At 46.8% G+C, this 21,669-nt stretch overlaps 1 protein-coding gene across 2 annotated transcripts in view; it reads right to left on the bottom strand.

Moving 5' to 3' along the window:
* camk2g1 (calcium/calmodulin-dependent protein kinase (CaM kinase) II gamma 1) overlaps positions 1–15,605 on the bottom strand; it is an 84,498-nt gene extending 68,893 nt beyond the window's left edge. For both annotated transcript variants that reach the window (XM_080834749.1, XM_080834750.1), the window contains exons 1-2: positions 15,516–15,605; positions 14,423–14,517 (exon numbers count right to left, since the gene is read on the bottom strand). In XM_080834749.1, the coding sequence (XP_080690875.1) occupies positions 14,423–14,517; positions 15,516–15,580 (160 nt within the window). In that variant the 5' untranslated portion in view covers positions 15,581–15,605. The remainder of the gene's footprint in view (positions 1–14,422; positions 14,518–15,515) is intronic.
* Between the last annotated feature and the right edge of the window lie 6,064 nt (positions 15,606–21,669).

The raw sequence follows: 21,669 nt of genomic DNA, 5'->3' as shown, positions 1-21,669 counted from the left end.
CGAATGAAGAAATACTATTTTGCATATATCTAGAAGTTAAACAACATCCTACATTAGCACCTTATTGATATCATTATTTCTGTGTTCTGTACAGTATACATATTTTTGTCTTGATCATAGTAGAGGGTTTTGCCACCGCAAACATTCAGTGTGTGAATGTGTGTGTGCATGTGTGTTTCTGCGAGCATGTATGCGAGAATGTGCGTGCATGTGTGCGAACATATGTGTGTGTGTGTGTGTGTGTGTGTGTGTGTGTATAGAGGCTAGGTAATGGAGTGTTTGTGCTGGTTCTTCATCTGATCGTAGCAACAGCTTACAGTGTGGTCTGAGTCTCCTGTTTCCCCTGCCGACACCGCTAGACTCAAGATAATCCTGCTCTCTGGCTCTGCTAAGCTTATACTGGTAACACACACACACACACACACACACACACACACACACTCTGATATGCACACAAACACGCATCACCCTCGGACACACATGACAGACACAGAGATACCACACTCTGTAATGCACACACATGTAGTCAAACATACCCCCTCACACACACACATCACTATTCTGTTCAGACGATGGCAATCCGTTGAAACGATAGCGTATCCGTGCGTGTGTGAGTGTATGCACACACACACACACACTCTCAGTATCAGGAGTAAAGGGTGTGCAAGAGAATCCTGCAAAATGACTGCAGTAATGATGAAGCTCAGTTAACGAGCTCCTCCACACCACACACACACACACACACACACACACACACACACACACACACACTTGAAGAGTGCAGGTGTCCGCACCCTTCCCCCTCCACCCCGCCTGCCCCTGCCCTCCTTCATTCCATCTCTCTCCTATGGTATGCCTCTTTCTCTAGTCATCCCCTCTTTCTCTCTCCCTGCCCAGGTCTCTTTCTCTTTGTGTGTAATACAACATAGAGTTCAATAAAATCTCTCTTTCTCTCTTTCTCTCTCTCTCTCTAATGCTTTCTCCCTCTCACTCTCAGTCACTCTCTCTCCTCTCTAAACAGATAGAAATATCTACGTTTAAAAATGGATGTCCTTTTAACAGAGCATGTTTGCCATAGACATGCTTGACTTTTCGTCCCCCGAGGCATTTATTAAAAAGTTATATTTTAAAACTTGGCAAGAGAAATGATTGTGGCCTTATGGTCACGTTAAATCTGATATTTATTTTAGGTCACCCTGTCCTCTTTCTGCCCTCTTCATCATCATCATCATCATCATCATCATCATCATTTTCACGGTGATTGTCTTTTTTCACCACATATTTATTCACCTCTCCTTTCTTTTCCATGTCAGTGATTGCTGTTACTTCTCCATGACATCCTTTACCTCTCTTTTGCCTATCACTCTATCTGTTCATCTCTAGCCTTTCCTCTCGCACTCTGCCCCAAGTCTCACTCTCTTGCACACACACACACACACACACACACACACACCCCAAGAGCAATTACAGGACTGTATACCGCAGTGCTAGCCAGATAGCGAGTGAGAGAGTGAGAGTGAGAGCGAGACCAGACCATCCCACCACAACAGTCTAGGGAATTGTGCCTAGTTCACCTGCACAGACACAGTCACACACACACACACACACACACACACACACACACACACACACACACACACACACTGATAAAAAAAACACAGAAACACATACCAACATAAATATATATTTGCATAAGATGCAAAAACACCAATAGACAAAAACATAACACTACAGAATACATTTAACACACACCCACACACACACACACACACACACACACACACACACAAACAAACAAATAAACAAACAGCTATCTGCACACACAACCTCAGTCAGCCAATGGCCGGTTCCTTTAAAGATCATGAAATGTTAACCATGTTCTAAAACATGATCCTGTGATCTGCTCCTACCACCAGATGCTGCTTCGGTCGTTACAGTTGGAGGTATTGATTAGTGCACTGAATATTGATTAGGCCAGATAATGACAGAGATCTGTGTGTGAGTCACTGTTGGTCTTTTGTGTCAGGGAGGCTCTTCCTGCTGAGTCTCTCACACACACACACAGATCAGCAGAAGTGTACACACACACACACACACACTTTGCTTTGTGGACATATTACCACATCAAACGAGCATTATTTTCTGCTACCTGAACACTGTGTTGTCTATAATGTATACACATAACACACAAGACACTCACAACGCACACACCCATACCCACACACACTCACAACACACAAACCCACACACACTCGTCAGCACAAACCAGTGGAGAGCATAATGTGCTCATGAACATAATGTGAGACATTTCCAGCATGAAAAGAGAGGAAGTGTATGATACACACGCAGGCACAAACACACACACATTTCACACAAACTATACACTCCTCTACATGACAAGCAGCATGTCTGGTCAGGTCGCTACTCTCCAGGCTACACAGAGACAGAGAGAGAAGGAAAGAAAGAGAGAGAAAAAGAAAGGGGAAGAGAGATAAAAAGAGAGGGGAAGAGAAAAAAGGAGAGAAGGAAGAAGAAAGAGGAAATGACAGGATAAGGGTGATGATAAGCATATAGAACAGTGAGAATAAATGGAGGAGGGCTCTCATCTTTACCACACACACACACACACACACACACACACACACACACACACACACACACACACACACACACACACACACACACAATAGAACAGTGAGAATCAATGGAGGAGGGCTCTCATCTTTACCGCAAGACATTACTGACCCAACCAGAATAGCAGCAAAGCGCTGTTCAATACTGTGCTCTAAACAAACATACAAATACATGCACCAGCATCCCTCTCTCACACACACACACACACACACACACACGCACACACGCACACGCACACGCACACGCACACGCACACGCACACACATAAACACAAATACACACATACACACACACACACACACAGTAAATGTGCTGTTCAATGCTGTAATTGCATAAACACACAAAAGAAAGAGTGAGCTCTATCATATGTCCTGCATAGACCGCATTCTTCAATGGGCCCTTTTGCAATAAAACAGGGGGTCAAGTTTTGGCTACATACTGTAGAATGAAGATAAATGCATTGACAGCAAGCATCATGTGTTCAAACCAAATAACACAAACACCTTCTGAAGATATATACATTTGCGTAAATATTCCACCAATCAATGACCAACGTTTATGATTGAGGATCACGTCTCTCTTGGACCATCCCTGGACCCAGAACAACTTCCCCGGACAGAAACACACACTCAAACACTTAAACACTCACACACTCACACACTCACACACTCACACACTCACACACTCACACACTCACACACTCACACACGCCAGGCCTGCACCTCGCAGACTCAATGATCTGAGAGTAAGGACGGTGTGTACTGTCAGGCAGGTTACTCGGTCGGGCTGTTCATCTGCAAAGAGCGCCACAGGAGCTCATGTTCTCGCTTAGAGAAAAAAGAAACACACACACACACATTGGGAACACATAAACAAAGGCAAACACAGGAACACACACACACACACATAGAGCATTTGTGAGTCATTTGGGTCCTGCCTCCCACACACACACACACACACACACACACACACACACTGGAAGCATTGCCCCATCAGAGCAATTAAACCAGACAGACAGATTGCAGAGAGACTGGGGGGAGGTGAACCAACAGCACTACAACTGCACTTACAAAGAGATAGGACAGCTAATCTGTGTGTGTGTGTGTGTGTGTGTGTGTGTGTGTGTGTGTGTGTGTGTGTGTGTGAGAGAGAAAGACAGTGTATAAAGAGGACAGCTCACTAGTTCTCTCATTTGCTGACTGTGAGTGTGTGTGTGTGTGTGTGTGTGTGTGTGTGTGTGTGTGTGTGTGTGTGTGTGTGTGTGTGTGTGTGTGTGAGATAGAAGAGGAATGAAAGACAGATCCAGATTAATAAAGAAGGAGACAGGAGAGATGTGAGATGGGTGGATGCTGTGCGGTGTGTGTTTTTATGGATTTCCATTTATGTTGTTGAATGCTAGTTTGGAGCCATTCCTGGCTGCTGCCTTTTCACCTTGCCTAAGGCTTTGCCATATCACAGACAGACACACACACACACACACAAACAGTATTACTCAAAGCTATTTGATGTTAACGCCAGATAGTTAAACAGGTTGCCTCAAAATCTTTGCAACCTAGCTAACTGTTATCAATTATAGGCCTACTTTGTTTGTTGTTTAAGAAGAACTTTAATGGAATTAAAGGAAAAAATAAATACTTTAATGTAAGAATTTGTGTGATTTGTGTGTGATCATTGTCTCTACACTGGTTTGAGGTTCTGGGAGAGGTAATGCTTCAGGTAGTGAGAACTTAGTCTTAGGCCCACTTCCCTATGCATGTGTGTGTGTTTGTATGTGTGTGTGTGCGTGTGTGCGCGTGTGCGCGTGTGCGCGTGTGCGCGTGTGCGCGTGTGCGTGTGTGCGTGTGTGCGCGCGTGTGTGTGTGTGTGTGTGTGTGTGTGTGTGTGTTCGTGTCTCATCATCATTCTGATTCTCATACCCAACTGAAAACTGACCCAGATGACAGGAAGCGGTCCAAACATCCCACTCAAAAACCACACTCTAAAAACACAACACAAAAACAAACAAACTACAAATGCACCTGTAAAGCACACATCCCCCATGTGTCTTCTATGTAACATGGAACACGGTGGACACTCTAGAATCTCTCTATTTAAAGCTAGACTTGCTCCTTTTGTTAGCCTGACGTCAGGCCAGATAACTTCAGGCTTATCATGCAAAAGAGGGAAGTAAGGCTGCAAGACTGTGTGTGTGTGTGTGTGTGTGTGTTTGAGTGCGCGCCTGTTTGTTTCCATGTGTGCTCTTGTAATGTGTGTGTGTGTGTGTGTGTGTGTGAAAAAGAGAGACAGAGAGATAGACAAGGGAGTGAGTAAGTTAAAGCGAGAGAGTGTGTGTTTGTGTTTGTGTGTTTTAGAAGTGTGTCCTTCACTGTGAGTCCTGTGTGATTGCCTTTCATTCAGGGCCTTTAAAAGGTTTCCTTGTTTTATTATTGTCTTGTATTCTTTTTTCATTATGAGACAATTAAGCTGCAATATCACAGCGTTCGTCTCAGGACATTGTGATACTGCACGTGTCTTTGGACGGTGAGTGTGAGTGTATGTGTCTGTGTGTTTGAGAGATTAGGTGTGGGTATCTATTAGTGTTGTTTTTGTTCTTTCAGTGTGTGTGTGTGTGTGTGTGTGTGTGTGTGTGTGTGTGTGTGTGTGTGTGTGTGTGTGTGTGTGTGTGTGTGTATGTGTGTGTGTGTGTTCTACTCCAGTCGCCCACCCATAAAAGGAGGTGACCTCATTGGTTGCGGTCCCCAGTCTCCCACGAGTCGATATCTAGCAGGTAACCGAGACGCCGTCCCTAAACCTGACCTCATCCGGCTGGCCTCTCTGACACAGCCTCCACTCCTGGCCTCTCTGACACAGCCTCCACTCCTGGCCTCCCTAACAGCCTCCACTCCTGGCCTTCCTAACAGCCTCCACTCCTGGCCTCCCTAACAGCCTCCACTCCTGGCCTTCCTAACAGCCTCCACTCCTGGCCTCCCTAACAGCCTCCACTCCTGGCCTCCCTAACAGCCTCCACTCCTGGCCTCCCTAACAGCCTCCACTCCTGGCCTCCCTAACAGCCTCCACTCCTGGCCTTCCTAACAGCCTCCACTCCTGGCCTCCCTAACAGCCTCCACTCCTGGCCTTCCTAACAGCCTCCACTCCTGGCCTCCCTAACAGCCTCCACTCCGGCAAGAAGTTCAACCCTCTCCTCCACTCCTCGCCTCATCTGCGACTTGTCCTCTCCCGGACACTTCTTTTCCTCTCTCAAACTTCATCTCTCCATATCTTCTTCTGTAGCTCTACTCCTGTCATAACCTCCTCTTCCTCACCTATCCTCAACGGCTCCATCTCTCCCTCTCTTCTTGTCTAGCACTCTCTCTTCCTTCAACCCTTGTTCTTACCTCCTTTTGAAGGATGAAAGAGATGGGACTCTTATAGGTTGCCTATATTAGATGCTTAGATGCTCATGTATTAAGTTCAATAATGTAAAGGTTTTAATACTGGTTAAATAAACAATTGTTAAACCCCTCCTCATTTTCTTCTCCACCTATCCATCTCTCCCTCTCTCCATCTCTCTGCATCTCTTCCCTGACCCAGAAACCTTGCCTGAGGATCTGTCTGATTTGCAACCGTGCACCAAAAAAATACCATGACTACCACAGCCTAGTTATCCTTTTATAAGGCAAACCTTTCCAAAATTGTATACATTTTTTGAAGTAAACTAAATTGTGCAATTAACTAGCCAAATATATTTTAAAAAGAAGGTCTAGGCTACTAGAGAAAGTTGCTTTAGAAGGTTATAGACATTATTAGGACCTTGACGTATGCTTTTAAGTATACTGCGTCCAGTCTCCTGAGAGCGAGATCTGATCACCAATGCATCAGTCAGTTTATTTTCAAGCACAAACGACTAAGGTCAACAGGAATTTGCCAAGACAGAACATGACACACGCAACTGTAAGGTCAGAAAACACAACTCATCAGGTCCAAGTCCATTAGCCACAGAAAAATGGCTCCTTCTTGCACTCTCACTCATACACTTCAGTAAAAATGTAAGCACACAACATGCACTTGATTATAACATTCAAAAAGACATTATAACATTCAAAAAGACATGTAGAGTTCAAATGGCCCTCAGCAGCGCTCTCTAAAAGCATCTCCTAATGGGTAGATGTGAAGCTCTCCCACTCAACACAGCCCGAGCAGCAGAAAAGACAGGATGACCGGATGAAAAACAGACCAATCCCACTCCCTCCCCCCCCCCCCCCCCTCTCTCTCTCTCCATCCTCCTCGTCCTCTTCCTCCTCATCTTCCTCCTCCTCCTCAGGTGAGTAATCCCATTGTTCCCTGCTCCCACTCTCCCTGGCACGCCACCAAACTCTCTAAAGACGCGAGTCCAATAACTTCCTCCAGCTTTTCCCAGCTTTTAATCCAAGTATAGTGGGTAGGAGGAGAATGCAGCAATCCAATTTTCTCTCCATCAAAAAGTCTAAATCTTACACTGACAGTACGCCTTTAAAAGTGGTTGATTTGCTTAATGAGTGATAAAGATAATGAGAAAAAGACTCATATTCATCAACATCATCACCAGTACAACCATCATAATAATCATTATAATCATAATGCCTTTCACAGATAGATGAACAACCTCGTAGGAGAAAACACAACAGGAGGGAAGGCGAGAGAGAGAGAGGGAGAAGATGAAATGAAAAGGAAGAATGGGTGAGCAGCAAACAGTTCTGCGGAATGGAACGGACGGAAGGAGAGAGAGCCTTCATTCGGAGCCTGTCATGTTCACATTACTGAGGGATCTGAATGGATTTAGCAGCTGCCTAGAAATCACGCTCAATGTCGATCCCTTCTCTGTGTGCACACACACACACACACACACACACACACACACACACACACACACACACACACACACACACACACACACACACACACAGGCTTCTCCACCCCATCAACACAACACTGCCAAAATGACAGCCATATACCAGTCTTCTATCTTTTTACTTATAGAAACCAGGCACATTCGTTGGAATAGAGAGAGAGAGACAGACAGAGAGAGAGAGAGAGAGAAAGAGAGATTTTCAAATGTATGTTTTGCTTGGTCATGCCAATAAAGCACATTACATTTAATTCAACTGAATTAAGTGAAAGTAAAGCGGAAAGACATGGAGGGCGAAATGGTGTCACAAATGCCTTATGCTGGCACACGAGAGCCTGCACAGGACTTGATAAAAATATATTCTTTTTTCTTCTTCATCCTTATTATTTAATCAACAACACCCCCTGTCCGTCTCAAGACCAAGAGGCCAATGTGAAACGCAGAACCCCGCAGAACGTCCAACCCTGACTCCCTGCACTCAGTAGGCAAAGCCCTGCCCACACAGCACAGAGCTGCGCGCCCTGCGGCATGGCTTGGGTTCAGACTTGGTGGTGGCATCATGAGGCAGGGGCAGGGGGGATGGGGAGGACAGACAGATGCAGAGAGAGATAGACGGAGAGAGAGAGGGGGAGAGAGGGGGAGAGAGAGAGAATAAGGCAGATAAACAGTCCGATAAAGAGAGAGAGAGAAAGACCAGGAGAGGAAGCTGTGGTGTTGGCATGATGCGGGGGGGGGGGGGGGGGGGCATGCAGGGCTGACACAGGAGCAGAGAGAGAGAGAGAGAGAGAAAGATAGAGAGACAGAAAGAGAGAGAGAGAGAGAGAATAAGGGGCCATGCAGGGCTGACACAGGAGCATCAGGCGTGAAACATGGGACACGCTGCACTGCTGTCGAACGCCCCGACAGTGACGCTGATGGAGAGTGATGGGACAGAGAGAGGGAAAGAGGGAGAGGGAGAAGACAGAGAGGGAGGAAGAGGGAAAGAGAACGACAGAGAGGGGGGGAGAGGAAAAGGGGGGGAGAGAAGGAGGGAGATAAAGAGAGAAGACAGAGAGAGAAAGTGGGAAAGAGAGCAAGAGAGAGAAGAAGGGAACGAGAGAGAAAAAATGTGAAGGCCAATAGACAGAGCAAAATCAAGGTGGAGATGAGGAGGCAGAGAGAGAGAGGGAGGCAGAGAGAGAGAGGGAGGAAAGCAGAGGGAGGCAGAGAGAAGACGACACACTCTGATTATGCAGGGGTGGGGGGGGGCGCTGGTATACTGCAGAGGGGACAAGGAGACTCTGAGGCAAGAGTCCCCACCAAACCTCCAAATCCCCTACACAACAACATCTCACTTCTTATTTCAGACATTGCCACTGGACACACACACACACACACACACGTGCACACACTTGCATCATCTAATTCACCTCAGCACTAGAGCTCTCAGCAAATGCTCTGGCTCATCTCACACACACACACACACACACACACACAAGGGGGGGGGGGGGGGGGTAATAACAATAAATAAGAGCCCTACACCACCAGACTCCAAACCCCTCAGTGCTGCCGTATTTTTGCCCCACTCAGCTGATCTGGGCCGTATGCAGGAGGAGGCCATGATTGAGTTGAGAGGGCTCCCGAGGGTCTGGGCCTGATCTGGGCCGTATGCAGGAGGAGGCCATGATTGAGTTGAGAGGGCTCCCGAGGGTCTGGGCCTGATCTGGGCCGTATGCAGGAGGAGGCCATGATTGAGTTGAGAGGGCTCCCGAGGGTCTGGGCCTGATCTGGGCCGTATGCAGGAGGAGGCCATGATTGAGTTGAGAGGGCTCCCGAGGGTCTGGGCCGTATTCAGGAGGAGCCTTGCGCGGCTAAAGAGAGGGGCCCTAGGCAAAGCCCCCGCTGCCCTTTAGTAGGTTTACTGGAATCTTCTTTAACTTTGACCGCAGTTTGTGTATGAGAGGAATGGCTACATAGGAAAGTAATGCCCAACACACACACACACACACACACACACACACACACACACACACACACACACACACACACACACACACACACACACACACACACACACACACACACACACACACACACACACACACACACACACACAGCTATGGGACGACGATGGGAGACAAGAACGCAACAAACAAAAGCAGAAAAACAAGTGTGAAATAACAAGAGCTCTGTTCACGCAAACCTTGGGGTCTTAGCCTCTGAGATACAATTAAATAAGTGGATTATCTCCACTCCTGAGAAATCCCCTCCACACAGAGGGTCCCGAACAAGGGAAGGCCAGAAGGGAAGGAGGAGAGAACTAAAGAATGAAAGAGAGAAATTAATGAAAGAAATGGCAAATAAACAGAAAGAAAAACCATCTTCCCAAGCCACAAAGAGTTTTTGTGCCTCAGCAAAACCATATATGACAGAGAAACGATGTTGCCCTTCCAACCGACAGAAACACATTTCTCCCTGAGTGCTGGTGAGCAAGTAAACGAAGAGCACACTGAAGACAGAACCCAGAGACAAGGCAGGGCTGTTGCCACGCAGGCTAAAAGTTAAACAAGAGGCTGGCAGTTGTGCCCCTAACCAACATTCATTAATTTAACTCTTCCAGTCACTATTTCTTCTCAAGCAACTGCTCTCAAACGCCACAGCACTTGGAGGGGCGACAAGGGACATTGGGTTAGAGAATTCTAAGATAATAGCCTTCTAATGCTACTTAACTAATCAATTCAGCTGCTCCAATAGTGATGACTCACTAACATGCTAACAGCTAACCAATTCAACTGCTTCAAAAGTGTCGGCCCGCTAATGCTAACGGCTAACAAATGCAATGGTTTCATAAGTCATGACTATGACATAACAAAAGGGAGACAAAAATACCCTGTTATTACACAGAAGTCAGAGAAGAACAGTGCACTACAGAACAAAAACTAACAAATTAAACAAAAGCCTGGAGGAGCCACTCATAGACCTGGGGGCAATGGTGAAAAGAGGTTCTCCACATAGTCCCCCTACACATAGGGTGAGGTGGCTTTTAAGGGGCCTCAAGCCTGTCTGCTCAACCCCACCTGCCTCCCACATTCAGGTCTCTTTCTTGGCTCAGACTGTGTTAGTGTAGGGTGGAGGTCAAACCTATAAATGACTAACTGTAAGCCCAACCTGCAACCCCCCTCACACACACGCGTGCACACACACACACACCTCCTCTTCCATTCATGCCCGTCTTTAGGCTGGTGCTGTGTCAGTAGGGGATGGGGAGGGGGGAGGGGGTGAGGATGAGTGCGAGAGGGAGGCGCGAGGGAGGAGCGAGGGCCACTCTAACACTGTAAGCCTCCTGTGTCCTCACGTGTTGCGGCCACCCTGCGCGAGCCTCGGAGCATGGAGCACGTCAGGCCCCAGAGCTGCCAGGGGATTAGGGAGATTTCTCACCAAGGAGAGTTCCTTTCCCTCTCCCCTCCTTAGCTCCGCTATCCTCTCTATCCCTCTCCTTTCCTCTTCTCTACATCTCTCTCTCTCTCTCTTCTACATCTCCCTCTTCTACATCTCCCTCTTCTACATCCCTCTCTCTCTCTCTCTCTCTCTCTCTCTCAATCTCTCGCTCTCTCAATCTCTCTCTCTCTCTCTCCTACATCTCTCTCCTACATCTCTCTCCTACATCTCTCTCCTACATCTCTCTCTCTTCTACATCTCTCTCTCTTCCTACCTCTTCTACATTTCTCTGTTCTACATTTCTCTCTCTCCTCTCAGACCACGTAGACCTCACTGTGATGTCCCTGGCACCAGCCAATAGGCTCCAGCAGGGAAAAGGAGGGGGGAGGAGGAAGTGAGTGTGTGGGGGTTGGGGGCGAAGTGTGTGTGTGTGGTTGGAGGGGGTGGGGGTGATGAAGACGAAGAGGAGGGATGCAAACGGTTGCCTAGCTACTGGCAACAAGCTCTGGGTCAAAGCCTCCAATCACAGAACACCGAAACGGCACATTTTTGAGAGGCTTTCTCCAACTGACAGTGCTCTCTTCTCTTCTCTTCTCTTCTTCTTCTCTTCTTCTTCTTTCTCTCCATCTCCTTCTCCCCATCAGTGGAGTGAGCTGGAGAAAGTCGGGGTGGGAATGAGAGCGTCTTTATGTGTGTGCGTGTGTGTGTGTCTGGGGGGGGGGGGGGGGGGGGGGGGTACACATCTCTTTGTGTGCTTCTGTATGTATGTGAGTGTGGGGGGGGGGCTGTTGCATTGATTTGTATTCCTCATAATCATATAAGAGGAGGATTAGCATTGCGACATGTTTAGACCAGTTATCTGTATGAGTTAGCGCACGCCTGCTAAGGTCTACACAAGAAAGTCTGTGCTGCAATCAAATGTGTGTGAGACCACTTTCCCCAAATCCCTAATTCTTTTCGTCTTTTATGCTCCTAAAAATGACCACACATACAGAAAATGTATTTATGCATATGCACTATATAGTAGGTTGCTATGGAGAATATCTATCTGCAAAATGAAAAAATAAACATAAAGAACTGCTAATGTTACGAATGTGTTATTCCTGGGTGGTCCTCTCTTCTCTGTAAAAAAAAATCAAAAAACCACAAAACCAAAATGAGGATTCACAACTAATGACTGTGGCTGTGTTCCAATTCCAAACACACAACCTGCATCACACCCTTACACACACACACACACACACACACACACACACACACACACACACACACACACACACACACACACACACACACACACACACAAACATTCTGCCTGTTTGTGAGAGTGTGTCCATGGTGACGGAGTGCTTGAATTTAGTCCGCCAGGGACTTGCCGTAATCCATCAGGCGTATATTCCTAGTACCACATTTAGTGACACAAACGCCTGTGATCACAAAACCTGTGATCTGGGTAGGTAGTTCTCGGGGCGAATAAACATGGACGCCAGACTTAGGGTTACAGTTCATATCATCCCCATAAAAACTTTCAAATTAAAAAATGTGATTGTTCGCCGTGGCTTGCTGTTTTGAACACACCTAGGGTGTAGTCCAGAGTCTGCTGCCCCTGGGGAGGACTCTGAGTAGGGGAGCGTGCCAGACTGCACTCTCCACGACTACCGGCCAGATTCAGGCTCTATCTGCACCAACAAGATGGGCCAAAGAACCCCCCCCAGTGTCTCCGGTAGTCAGGGAAGCCTGTGTGGAGTGGTGGAGAGAGAGTGAGGGAGTGGGAGAGAGAGTGAGTGAGAGAATAAGGGAGTGAGAGTGCGTGGCGGACTGCAATCTGACAGGGTGAATTACGCTCAAAACCCCTTGAAGCGCTGAGCAGGGCAAAACTAGCAGCCCTTAATTGACAGGCCCTAACATAAGCTACAACAGCCATGCCTCACCCCACCAACCCCAACCCTCCTCTTTGCTGCTGTTTTTGTTGTTGTTGTCGTCGTCATTATATTACCTCACAAGCCCCATGCGCTTTGACCCTAAACTGTTTGCTCATCAGCTTTTTGATGTAAAAAACGGCTACGTGTCAGATGACACGAGAGGCTCTCTGAGTGACGAGGGGCCGAGAGAAGGAGAGATGAGAGGAGACAGGAAGAGATGAGAGAAGAGGGGTAGGAGGAGAGGAGGCTCTCAAACACACCTGACCTTTCGGCTACAAACACTGATATAACGGATTCTGGTTTTTTTACCCTTTCTGTACATTCATCCGACAGCTGGAGAGGTGTCTGCATTAATGCCTCAGACGACACGTTGGCACAACAGGCTGTTGCCACACCGGTACACCCGTACCCTCTTAGGCACAACAGGCTGTTGCCACACCGGTACACCTGTACCCCCTTCCTTACTGCACTCTCCCCATCATCCTATGCTGAATTTCACATAACGCACAGGAGAGCAAATCCCCCCTCTGGCATCATAGGAAGCAAAGGTTTTCTTCTGGAAGCCAGTCTGTGGCCGCCTCAGCCGTATGCCACATGGGATTGATAACGTTTGCGCAAGCAAAAGAGCGCAGGGAAAGATGGGTAAGGAGGATTGGGGGTAGCAGCTCAGTCTGGTACCAACCGTACCGGATCCCGGTCCGATCTGCACCAGAAGCATGCCATGTCTGAGGCAGGCTTGCTCTAGGGTCTGCTGTTATCCAATTTGTAGGCAAGTAGCAGAATTGAAACTGCACTCGACGAGCTCCATTTCAACAGTAGTCGTCGTAGAAGCCCCAGCATACACACTGACATATGCACATATGCTCACACACACACACACTCTTTCTCTCGCTCAACCAACACAAAACCCAGATGTGGCAGCTACCTGTGAGCTCAAACGAATGAAAACGAGTGCGAGAGGGTCAATTACTGTGTGGCAACCCTGGACCCAGACCAGCCTCATCTTGGGCATTGAGCTTTTTTATGCTTTTTCTTTAAAAAAAAATAAAGAAAAAAAAGGCCATGCTCAACTAACCACTCACCACAAGTCCACATAAGCTTGGTTTGTTTAAAGTTGTGCATAATAGGAAGCAGAGGTTTCTTCTGGAAGGCAGTCTGTGGCCCCTTCAGCCGTATGCCACATGGGATTGATAAAGTTTGCGCAAGCGAAGGAGCGCAGGGAAGGAGGAGGGAGGTCGGATGGGAGGTCGGGTGTGTGTGTGTGGGGGGGGGGGGGTACAGTCACAGGGATGGAGCAGAAATAATAATCCCCATTCAAACGTTCACTGCAGACACAAACACACACAAACACACACACATAACAGTGCTCACTGCAAGAGAGAGATCAGGCTTATGTCCACAATAAAGAGTGAACAGGCCTCAATGGAGTCAGAGGAGAATCTTTCCTTCATCACAAGAGGAAACCTACATAAAACAGCCGAGTCACCCAAACAACACAACACCATATGACAGCATGGTGCCGCTTTTCACTGATGCCCAATATGTGAATAGAGGCAGCAGTATTTATATACTTTATTTCCCTTACCTCTTGCTGATAGTTTTTTTGTGTTGATAATTTTAGCAGCAAATTCCTGTCCTGAGGCTTTCTTTACACATCTACGGACCACAGAGAAGGCACCCCTGAAAAAAAACACAAAGATATTCAATTTTTAAGAGTCGTGCTTCTCTTGCAAGTAAACCAGAAACCACACACACACACACACACACAAACGCACGCACGCTCACTAGAGACCGAGCGCCCGCACACACGCGGAAAAAGAGAATTGTCAATCATTGCTGACGTAGCCGCTCACGAATGAATGCAAGACGTGCAGCGAGCGTATCAACTGTCCTGTGACTACTACCATGACTTAACATAATACACAAATTAGTGAATATCACTGCTATAAGAATATAAAATAAGTTATTGGTAGCAGGACCGACAAAATGGCATTTTAAACTCTCGGTTTGATGCCAATGTCCCATGCAATGGCTGCACTGCTATACAAAAAAAAATCCCCTCTAGAAAGTCAGACATTGAGAAAAGAACGTAGCTCGTTCATTCTTTCTGGTCCTACTGTATATTCAAATAGATTATTTTATTGAAATGAAGCACAACAGCAACTCCATGATAGCAAAGCTGTGTAACGTAGTCTATATTTTTACATAAAAGTGGCTTCATTTCCCGTTCTGCGTTGACTCCGCGCAGCCGATTGCAACCCTAGTGTAATCTCCTTCTGAACTGCGTAAATCGCTTGCCAATTAATAATAAAACGTACCATCGAAACTGAGATTAAAATGACAGGCTAGCAGCCAAGAAAAAAATAGCAAAAGTGTCCGCGAGAATGGTTCCCCGTCCATTAAGCCCTGGAAAAGGATACAGCGGTAGCCTATGCATGCAACATATGCGCAAGTAGTCTAATCCGTTACAGAGGGCAAAACAATAGCAGATACAATTGTTAATGTGCACATCTCTAGCGAACTTGATATATAAGCTCCTCGCACAGCTTTTGGGCAGGTTTCAGAGTCATTGCAAGTCATTATCTTCCTGTCAACATCCAAGCAACACAATGGGATTTTGTAAAACACAGAAAAGGGCAAGTTGCACGGAAGACATCTCAAATGAAACTATCACTTACTTTCCCAGCTCTTCGTAAAGCTGATACTCGTCGGTAAACCTGGTCGAGGTTACAATTGTAGCCATGTTGTGTGGGGAGGGGGTCTCGCTGCTCGCTTCGATGACTGCTGTGGTCGGGGTTTCGGGAGGAGATCGCCTCCGAATTTCATGTGCCTCACACAGCTAGAGAGAGAGAGGAACACAGACGGGAAGGGAAGGGAGGGGAGGAAGGGTTGTCGGGGTGGAGAGCAAATAACGCTAACTAACGCGAGAGTTTCCAGCTCCGAGCTTGAGCCAAGCCGAGATGACGATGACTGCAGCGGTGGCTATTCCGTTGCCTCGATACGAGACGTCATTTCTACGGTTGTCCGAGAATGTCCACATCCAGACAGTGCGCTCATCGACCTACACGTGTTGAGGTCTGAATCACATATACTATATTAATCGTAAATCTGACAATTGTATCCGTTTTATCCGTATTGTTTACTTTCAGATGTGCCACCAATAGGATAAGCCTGCAATAAGAAATATATGTTATTAGTCGTAATTGGCTAAAAATGTGTTATAGCCTACATGAGAGATTTTAATCGACATGGGACATGGAAACAGGTTTCGGCTTGTCCCCAATTTTTGATGCTTTTCTGGTACGTTTTTTGTTACCAATAGCCTAAAAATAATTATGTTATTCTAAGGTTACCGTGAACTTAAACCCCCGTGCAGTGTAGCCTATAGCTTCATATCAGGTCTGAACACAGTTATCAGTACACAGCTACCGAGGATACGGAAAAACAGTGACGAATTGCCTGCTACCATTTCATTGTCGGTGTAAACACAGTTTTTTTTTAAAGAAGGTGACCCTGCCTCCTTATCAATACATAAGTTATGCTCCTGTGTGGTAAGCTTGTTGGCTAAAACAGAACACTCTCAGGAGAGAAACTCCACGGTTCTAAATTGTTTATGTCAGTTGTTTCCCTGTGTGTCTGTGCGTGAGAACAGATGCCATGTAGCTACTGCTAAATAGGCTTGAGTAACCTGGCCTGACGTAACCGAGGGATACTGCACTGCTGCGCCCTTGTTTCCAGTGGTCGCTGACACAGACAGCGAACTCTGCCACTGTAAATATTTAATGCCCTGTTGGTGCACGCACACAAATACAGTTAGGGCGCACAACCTGTGTTAAAACTGTTAAGTAAAACAAATAGCCTCCATCAGATCTGATGAGTTGGCTTAATAACAAGGGTTCCTGGCCTATTTGATAAACCTTGGGTGATCCCTGGAGGTGAGTATAGGATGTCAATCCCACCATTAGGGTATAAGGCCTGGTATGGATGAAAGTAGAAGCATTTATGTTAGAGAATGAGAAAGGAAGCCTGTCAAAGGACAAGGTCACTCCAGTACTCGTTGCAGTTACTCAACAAATGGCTGTGAAATGGAGAAAGTGCTCGAGGGATTCTCAAACACCAAAGGGAAAAGTGGTGTCTTTGTTCTGAGGTACTATAAAAACTAGCAGTCAGAAACCATGCAAACTCACTTGTCTTGATAGCATCAGCGAGAGAAAGCCGCGCAAATTAGACCGGTCGTTAAATGCCTGTTTAAGACATGGATTTCCTTAAATGGTGCTCCTCGTCAACCATCTAGGAAGGTGGCCTAAATGCACCCAGGGTTTTAGTCGCTGTTTGACAGATAGTCAAATGACCATAGATCTCTTCTATGATGTCATTGTTCAAAAACCAAACACAGAGTAGTCTAGCCTATTTCACAAAACTCAGCTCTCAGCAGCATGCTAGATTCAAGGAAAATACTAAGCCCATCACTGCTGCTCAACTAGATTACAACCCATTCTAGAGAAATATTAAATGGAATGGACAATCCATTCTTCAGCTGGCCTGTCTCACACATTGTCATTCATAATTGATCCTGTCTACCATTTGTCTAAACTGTTAGGTATCATGCCCCCTGTGTGGCAATCATAGGGTCCTATTGATAGATTTAACGGCACACGGTGCGTGGCACGGTGCATTGCGTAGGAGTCATGGTGATTTACGTGTCTCTACGCAGACCACCACAGCCTCAAAACAAGGGTTACAGAAGACAACAGGTACCTGCTATACTGGGTTATTCTATGGCTATTTAAAGTCTTAAGCAGTCCCGTTTTTCGTTGAGGTTTGCCCCACTACTCAATACCAATATGTGGATTAATGATTTATTGATAACGGCTCTCGGCGACAATGGGACTCAAAATGACAGGGGTTGGTCTTAAATTGATCAGCCGAATATTCGTTAGCGGTGTCAGCAGGCTGGTTCTTTAATCATCCAAGTAGAAAAGCAAGGCAAATTTTTGGTTGTCGTCCGTGGCGCTACCGCGACGTCGATAAACGAGGAGCGGCCACAGTGCCTCAGCGAATGAGCAGACGGAGCTGACGCCTGGCAACTGCCGCGGCTACAGAAGGTTCCCCTGGCGAGAGGACCATAAATTAGGCAACGGTCAATATGAGATCAATGGACTTTATTTTTAAAGCAGGAGAACACAAGGCACTGAAGACCAGCCGCCTTACACTGATGGAGGGAGGGTCTCATTGCTCAGGCTGGCCTGGATATGGGAGGCAGTGCCTTGAACACACTTCTAACACGTGCGCTGCGTGTCATAGGCTACACAGACAAACCTGGCACAAGTGCCCCTGACTGTCAATACAGAGATCCCTATTAGCAGTATGGTGGGGGGTAGAGAAGTGATTAGTCAAATTAAATAATCGTATCCACAGGTGCACAGGGAGAGACCCAGCGCTGAAAGCAGTGGCTGTAAATGGGAGGCGTTTGGAAACGCTGCGTCACGCGGATCAAAGGAGACGACTCCATGCGTCAGTCGGCGCACTGCTCTGGCCATGAATCAGCCATCTGTCCAGACGAGAGCGGGAAGAGTGCGAATAAATCAACGACAGAAAATGCCATCAAAATTCATCATTTCAGCGTCAGGTGTTTTTCTTTGAATTACCCCTTGATGTCAGACTGGTCCATACGTATAGAAATGTGTTGAAATAGGTTACATGCTGTTGGCCCTTATTGCAGTTATAAATAAATACTTTTATAATATATTTAATATAATAAAGAAGGGTACTCGAAGAGTGCAGACCTCCACCTGGGCCAATTTGCCCTACCCCGACAATGGTGCGGAAAGTAAGCAAAAGCTCCTGGATCTGGCTCTTGATACGTATCCACTCCAAAATGAAATGGGTTCTTCCCTGCCCACCTCACCACCAAGTTTCACAAAAACCGGCCTGCTTGCCGTTTTTTGGGGGCATAATCCTGCTGCCAGACAAGCAAACGGTAATGAAAACATAACCTCCTTGACGGAGTTAAAGACACAGCCCACCTCGTGGCCGAGTCTGGCCGGGTATGATCCTGGTCCTAACTCATGGACGACATGACTGAGGGAAGAGAGTGGCGATAAAGTGAAAGTCATCTCACACAGACGTCATTGTGTGTGTGGCCTCCTTTGTGTGTTTAGAATTCAAGCGTGACGAGGGCCGACATGATTGCTCAAGTCACAGTGTAATCTCCTCCACGGACACACACACACGCGTGTGCATGTATGCACCAGCGCGTAAACAATGCCACATACACACAGCCTTTCCCTCTCATTTTCCCCTCTCCCTCCCTCTTTCTCTCTGTCAGACTCAGAATCAGAATCATGTCACTCTTGCTGCCTTTATCTATATATGTCTCACTCAGACTGCTTATTTTCTCTTTATCATCCCTTTCTCTCCCTCTCTCTCTCAGACTTTGTCTCTCATCACATATCTCTTTCTCCCACTCTCTCTCTGTCTCTCTCTCTCTCAGTCTGTCTCTCATCACAACTCTCTTTCTCCCACTCTCTCTCTCTCTCTCTCTTTCTCTCTCAGACTCTGGCTCTCATCACCACTCTCTCTCTCCCTCTCTTCTTGTAGCTCAGTCGTGACACTAATTTGTCCCCCTTGTGCCATGGAGTCTGTCGTCTGTCACTCTTCAACACATTCAGCTTCTTGGCCCAGTCATGATAATGGTTCAAGTGAATGGACCCATATCGACTGATGTTTGAAGCCCCCCCCCCCCCCCCCCCCCCCCCCCTAAAGAATACATCAGCACCTCTGCGGGGGTGCATTTTTAATGTACAGAAGGGACCATTTGATGAGAACCAGACCATGGAAGCGGTCTTGTTGAGAGACGTGAGTCAGGGGTGGTTTGTAGTTCTGTGGACATGAAGCCTTTTCTGGAGGGTGAGAGAACATTCTTCTAGATTTAGAGTTTCATCCTCCTCTTGGAGATCTGTAGATGACAACAGAAACAGCCTGTTGGGAAAGCACAGACGTATCTGCTTTTCGTGGAAGTATGGTCAAAATGTATCATAGGCAACCTAACATCTTAGTTCTTATATGATCATAGATGAAAATGTATATTGGCTTTGTGGTTCTCCTTACAGAGAACTTTGACCTGTTTCATTCCCTCTGATGAAGAACTCATAATCAATAACTGTCTCTCAGAATGTTGTCACTATCTGACCTCAAAGAGTCTTCAGCAATGAGGAACCATTTAAGGGCACAAAGAACCTTTGTGGTTGCAAAGGGACCATAGTGTAGAGAGAATGATCTGTGCTGTATTTGTATGTTTCTTAGCCTGTGAGGACAGCATTTGCAGCTCGGTGGACAAAAAAACATGGACATGCCAGCCTTCTCAGACGCTCAGGGTTCCTCTGCGCTTGACACCCCGGGCTTGCCTTTTGTGTCGGGTCAGACTCAGCCCAGGTGCATTGTGGGTCGTGGGTATGAGCAACACAAGCAGTGCTGCAGGAGTGTAAAGACCACGCCGCCAAGGCCTTTGGGAGATAGAGCCCCACAAACACACACACACACACACACACACAGAGTCACACAAAACACACAGAGACACACACACAGAGTCACACACAAACACACACAAGCACATGTACACACACAGAGTCACACACACACACAAGCACATGTACACACACAAAAACACATACAAGCACATATACACACAGAGTCACACACAAGCACATGTACACACACAGAGTCACACACAAGCACATGTACACACACAGAGTCACACATTAACACACACACAAGCACATGTACACACACAGTCACACACACATACAAACAGCGGCGGTGTGGGTTTATGTAATAGTGCACAGCCGCCTTCAGCTCGCGTTAGCATCTTCCTCTTCACGACTCCCTCATGCTGACCTGGTTTGTGCACGCACTCACACACACACACACACTCACATACACACTTGGAGAGAGAAAAGTAAAGCGAGAGAGAGAGATGCAGAAAAGAGGTTGAAAGATGGAGAGAACAAGAAAGAGTTTTTTCCATCAGAATTGCTGAGTTCAGCATTGGTGGTGGTGGATAGAGTGAAGAGGATGAGAAAGGGATACAGAGAGAGTGACTGAGGAGGAGAGAGGAAGAGATTTAAGGAAAGAGATGTGTGTTACCGAGGAGCGATTCCATGGAAATACTTTTGAGCAATTAAGGAGAGATGAAGAATCTGTGTGTGTGTGTGTGTTTCTCTCTGCAGCAACCAATCAGAAAATAAAAACCCTGTTAAAACTGTGTAAGCGGGGGGAAATAAAACCCCTGTAAAGACTGTGTAAGTGGGGGAAATAAGGGAGAGAGAGGGCGAGGGGAGGAGAGCGAGAGGAAGGGAGAAGAGAGGAGAGCGATAGGAAAAGAAGAGAAGAGAGAGAGAGGAAGAGAGCGATAGGAAGAGAGGGGGAGAGAGAGGAAGAGAGGAGAAGACAGAGAGAGGGCATGGAGAGGGGAGGAGAGGAAGGGAGACGAGAGGAGAGCGATAGGAAAAGAAGAGGAGAAAGAGAGAGGAGGAGAGCGATAGGAAGAGAGGAGAAGACAGAGAGAGGGCATGGAGAGGGGAGGAGAGCGAGAGGAAGGGAGATGTCAGATTTGTGCTAATGGCTTTGCGAGCTGTGTGCACGCACTTCTCCATCTGCTGCCTGTTAGGGTTCGCTTGCCCCAGCCTCTCTATCTCTCCCTGTTTTCTCTCTTTCTCTCTCATTCACTCACTCTTCCCTTCTGTATTTCCCTTTCCCTCTCTCGCTCTGTTATTTCTCTCTCATATACACTCACTCTTTTCCTCTCTCTATTCCCTCTCCCTCCCTCCCTCC

Source organism: Sprattus sprattus (genome assembly GCF_963457725.1).
Source record: "Sprattus sprattus genome assembly, chromosome: 3".
In the NCBI taxonomy this organism is placed as follows: Eukaryota; Metazoa; Chordata; class Actinopteri; order Clupeiformes; family Clupeidae; genus Sprattus; species Sprattus sprattus.
The sequence above is the reverse complement of the archived record's forward strand: the minus strand, read 5'-3'. Positions and strand labels throughout refer to the sequence as shown.